We start from the raw sequence: 5,105 nt of genomic DNA, 5'->3' as shown, positions 1-5,105 counted from the left end.
TTTCATTTTGATTTCTAAAAATGCTGGATTGCTATTAAAAACACATCTTTTCAAGAACACGCCCCTTGCATAAGTGCAGACACACTATCTAAAAGCAGACGCCTTAGCTTACCTTGCTAAACCACCATAATCAAGTCCCTCCTCTCCTCTAAATATTACGTAGAGTCGCCTCCTCAGGTCATAGGGTTTTAATGCCATAATCTAAAAAGAAGCAGGGACATTTAAACACAAATATGTAGCACAAGTTGCTTCTATAAACAATTCAATGTAATTTCCTCTGTATTTTCAAAATCACACCCTTCCTTATGTCACCCAGCAATGACCTGCGCTCAGCTCTCCCCTCGGGGTCCCCTCCCCCACGCGCTGAGCATGCTCTACCCGGGGTCAGAGCCAGGAGAGGAACAGCCTGACCAAGAGCACCTGGAGGCTGGAGACCATTCCTCCCTCACATCCTGCCAGCCCCACCCAGGCCTGGAGGAGGGGCGGAGCCACGGAGGGAGAAGCTGAGCCCTGCTCCCTCCAGCGCCCACTCCATTCCCAGGAAGGCTCTGCTGGAGCAGGAGGGCGTGGAAGACGTGCATTCACCACGGTGAGTCTTAATCACCACCGCCAATCGCCTGCGTAACAATCTCTGGCTTACGATACAGTCCCCAGGGAACAGGCTTGCCTTCTGGGGAGCAGTGAGTTCTGTCCCGCGTCAGAATCTGAGCCATGGCTGCACGTGTGGTCAGGCCCAGCACAGGCAGGCACCGAGCCACGGCTGCACGTCACACAGGCCATGACTGCCTCAGGCGAGCCCAGAGCAAGGCAGCCTGAGTGTGGAGGCACACTCCCCCAAATAAAGCTCAGACAGAGCTTGGACGGGGCCCTCTGCCACTCGTTTACCACCTGTGGCAGCTGCAGGGAGAGCCCTGCCCCACGCACAGCGGTCAGAGAGCCAGGACGAGGGCATCTGGCACACCGGCCCCTGGGTCCTGGCGGGAGTGCTCTGCGGGGACAGGACACATGTACGTGAGGAGCTCTCCACCTCATCACAGAAAGAGAGGTGACAAGACTCTGACTTTGTCCTTACATATTCTGTGGGGGAGTCGGGCGAGGAGACACGTTCCCCTTGCTTACCCGCCCACCACGTGCTTCTGCACACCTGCTATGCGCCGGCCGCTCCAGGCACCGCACATCGCAGTGGCCGAGCAGCTGTGCTCCCACCCAGTGGCAGTCCCGTCCACCGGGCAGAAGCCAGTGCCTCAGGGCTGGGGGGCCCCTGGGAGCATGGTATTTACACCGGACTGGCCGCAGCATTAGGAAAGGCGTATGCAAATGGCTGCGTAGCTTTACCTAGTCAATTTTAACTTGGTAGGATTACCAAGACTTTTGTTGAGTTAGGAGGTCTTACGTGTCAAAATGTCCCAGAAGCCGTTGAGGCTTCCCTCCGCCACCTCGCCCGCGGCCGAATGAATGGTTGTCAGCCCGCGCCTCGCCCGCCCGTCAGGTAGAGGGTGCGTGGGGCGAGTGAAATGCCAGCGCCCGGCTCAGGGCAATGGTCACTGCCAGCTGCCTTCTGCGTGGCAATGGTGTCTACAGCCCGCCGTCCCTCACAAGGGTCAGGCCTGCTGGGGTTTCTGATGGAGCCTTACCTGCTGGAAGGAATCTTCGAACAGCGTCTGCCGGGACACATTGATCTTTACGTGACTGGGGAGTGCGTTGGACTAAAAACAAAAACAACACCGTGGCATCACGTAAGCTCGGAAGCAGCACTGTGTACGGATGGGACTACATGCGAGGACGGGAGCCCCAGTCAGCACCTCGTACCTGGCACAGGTATCGGAAGTGAGCAAGCTTCCACCGAAAGCTGCGCTCGTAGGCAATCTGCGGGCCACCTTTAGCTCTAGAGAGAGAACAGCAGGGGTCAGCTCGCGGGCCAGGGTGGGCTCTGTGCACTCAGCGAGGCGAGGAGGGACAGGACAGCACCGGCTGGGGGAGCAAAGGGGAGCTTGCTGGGCCGGCAGGGGCTCGAGCAGCGAGGACCCCGACCCTGCACACGGGCCGAGGCTGCACTAGGGACGCGGTGAGTGACACATCCATGCCCACTGCCAACTGTTCTAAAGGAGCCTCTGGTCACCTTAACCCTGAGGGACAGAGGCCTGGGCAGAGGGACACGGAGGCAATTCTGCATCTGAGCCCAGAGCCGAGATGAAAACAGACGGAAGCACAGCTAGACGGGGCCCGGACGGGTGGCTCAGGGGCCAGGGAGGGGGGCCGAGTGGGCAGCAGGCGGGGCCGCGCCTGGCTCTCCAGTTGCTGAGTGAGCCTGAGACCAGCACAGAGAGCTTCCCGCCGGCTGGAGGGGACACCTGGGACAGAGGTTTTCTCGCGCAGCCGGGCCCAAGGGCGTTCACTCGGCCCGCAGGATGAGAAGCAGGCACACCGGCCCCTCCTGGGCAGGGAGAGTGCCATGTGCTGAGCACACAGATGGGGCTGCTCTTGAGCGGACAGGTATGTCTCCAGAGGGGGCAGGGCTTCCTGCGGGTGTGGGAAGGGCAGGAGGCAGTGGAGCGTCTCCTGCTGAGAAACCTCTGACCGGAGACACGAGGCACAGCCGCGGGGACAGGGGAACGGGCGCCCGAGCCGAGGGCTTGGTCACAGGGACAGCTGCATGCCGTGTCCTGAGGCGGGGTCTGGGAGCGGCGAGGGCAGGAGCTGCAGGTGCAATGGGCTGAGGGCCGGGGAAGGATAGAGGACTCAGGACCCCGAGGTGCCAGCCCACACACCCCGACATGGCGCCGCCGGCAGCACCCCTGGAGGAGCAGGCGCTGCAGGAATGTCAGGAAGGGGCGACAGCAGAGATAACAGGCAGCCGCTGAGCAGAGGCAGCAAACGTGGAGAGGAAGGTGTGTGAGGCACAGGCGCTTTTGAAAAAGCAGGGCAGTGGGAGAGGCAGCACGAGGAGGAGTGCAGACAGTGGAGGTCAGAGCGCGGGGCCTTGGCCATTAGGAGGCCGGGGAGAGGAGGCCAGGGTGGCACAGGCACCCAGGATGTCCAGTCCCACCTGCTCCTGCTCGACACCTGCTGGGTCAAGTGCTCTGGGAGCCCTGAGACAGGACACAGCCCGCCCACACAGGCAGCAGGGTGCCCTCAGCAAGTACAGGAGCGGGCGTCCCAGAGCTGGTCTAGACCGAAATGAGAAACAACACAAAGACAACTCCCGGTACTCTTCCTTGAAAGAGCAGCAATAAGAACAGATGTTTACGGAATGGAGTTGGAAGGTGAAGAGTGGATCTGGTTTGTTTTTCATCCAGAAGACCTAGCTGACGAGAACAACATGGGGGAGATGGAAAGCTGGTGCTGTGGCCCAGGAGGAGGGCACTGCGGGGCGCCTGAGCGGGAGGAGGGTCAGGGCGGGGGGAGACAATTCCTGTGATGGTAGGAATTTGCTAAAGGCCTTTCATGGCAGCTTCTGTTCTGAGCCCTCGCCCTCAGGAGGAGGACGGAGCGCCTGGCGCAGGCCTGTCAGACGCCTCATCTGCAGGACTCAGTCCTGCTGAGCATCTCCCCCGAGGCCGCAGCCCCGACGAGCAAGGACAGGGGACAGACTGCCTGGTTCTGAAACCAGCCGGCCTGGCCGACGTCGTAATCTTTATGCCGCGCGAGCACAGCTGCACTGGGGCGCTCCTCAGTAGGTTTTCTTGATCTAAGGGTACAATTTGAGGCTAAGCTGGCGGCTAACCTACATCTGGAGGAAACAGCATTCAGAGCCTGAGGCTGTCACTCACACAGACGACTTCCCGTTGCGTGGATCTTTGAATGTCGTGGTTCGGGTGTTATGGTCCACGAAGTACCGCACGCCTTCCCGCGTGTACCTGATCTCCCAGCCCTCCGGCAGGGGCTCCTCGTTCTGTAAGCTGAAAGACAGGGACCATCAGGTGACCCCTCCAGGCACTGAGGACATGGGTCAAGGGTTCCCCAATTCTAGCTACACAGGGTGCAGATGACAGAGGCCAGGCTGGGATACGACGTACCCTTGAGTTCTTGGGTCTTCCCATTGCGTGGTTTTTGTGTTGTGATTCACGAAGTAAACTCTGTCTGTTGAATCTACTCTTTTTTCTAAAAACAAAGTGAACACAGCATTTAACAACCATTTCTATACACACCTTGCAGATATTTTTACCGACAGCGCATTAGCTTACCCCAGCCCGGCGGCAAAGGCCCATACGGGTCGCTTTCTGCAGCTAACACTGAAGCCTGACGGGAGAGAAATGAGACAGCAGGTCTTAACACAGAAGCAGAGATGACCAGGCACGGGCAGAACCACGTTTCTAACCCTTTTCTGAGGCCACCATGACGGAGTGTGAAGGCAGTCAGGCAGGATTCTGTGCGCTGAAACGGTGGCTTAGGGGTCGCTTGGCTAGGACTTTCCTCCAGGTCTCGGCACTGTCACCTCCCCGCCCCCATTGGCCAGAGGCACCAGAGCTGTGATGTTAGGCGACAGAACGATTACCAGTTATCTTTAAAACAAGGTCCAGTAGACCCCAGTATCATCATTATGCAAATAAACTATGTGAACATTCGATCTTTCATACACTCGTACACATATAACGCACTATGCTGACCCCTCATTACAGCCCAGAAACGTATCTAGAGCAAATGTAAGTAAGCATTCCACCCTCAGTTTGAAAAGAAGGACAAACATGAAACCGTGACGGGAGAAGCTGTTTCCGGTGACGGCATGCGCGCGTCCTGGTGAACACGTGGGCGCTCCAAGCAGGCGCCACCACGTGTACTCGGCGCCCCCTCAGCCAGCCGCTGCTCTGTGGGGCAGCGCTGAGTGGCCACGAGCTCTCCATCCCGACCCGAGCAGCAGGGCTGGTGGGATGGCCCTTGGCCAAGGAGGGGTGGGCAGAGGCCTGTCAAGGGCCTCCCTGTCCAAGTAAAAGAGCGAGCGCTTGCTAGAAAGAGCCATCGCCCTTCCACGTCACGTCCCTCTGTCCTCTGTCCTCCTTCCTCGGCCGGGGAGTGAGGCCCCGGGCAGCAGTGGCACAGGGTGAAGGTGAGGAGCAGGACTCCATGGGGGGTGGGGGTGGGAGAGGAGCCAGGGGTGAGGAGGACTT

General features: G+C 59.1%; 1 protein-coding gene across 1 annotated transcript in view; it reads right to left on the bottom strand.

Annotated features, from left to right (window-relative positions):
- The window catches only part of WWP1 (WW domain containing E3 ubiquitin protein ligase 1), a 63,195-nt gene that overhangs the window by 14,375 nt on the left and 43,715 nt on the right, over nucleotides 1-5,105 (bottom strand). The window contains exons 12-17 of the mRNA XM_015565623.1: nucleotides 4,185-4,239; nucleotides 4,017-4,101; nucleotides 3,771-3,899; nucleotides 1,810-1,885; nucleotides 1,635-1,706; nucleotides 113-201 (exon numbers count right to left, since the gene is read on the bottom strand). Coding sequence (XP_015421109.1) covers nucleotides 113-201; nucleotides 1,635-1,706; nucleotides 1,810-1,885; nucleotides 3,771-3,899; nucleotides 4,017-4,101; nucleotides 4,185-4,239 — 506 coding nt within the window. The remainder of the gene's footprint in view (nucleotides 1-112; nucleotides 202-1,634; nucleotides 1,707-1,809; nucleotides 1,886-3,770; nucleotides 3,900-4,016; nucleotides 4,102-4,184; nucleotides 4,240-5,105) is intronic.

The sequence above is a fragment of the Myotis davidii genome, unplaced genomic scaffold (genome assembly GCF_000327345.1).
Source record: "Myotis davidii unplaced genomic scaffold, ASM32734v1 scaffold272, whole genome shotgun sequence".
Lineage (NCBI taxonomy): Eukaryota > Metazoa > Chordata > Mammalia > Chiroptera > Vespertilionidae > Myotis > Myotis davidii.
This window is presented reverse-complemented; position numbering and strand designations above follow the sequence as displayed.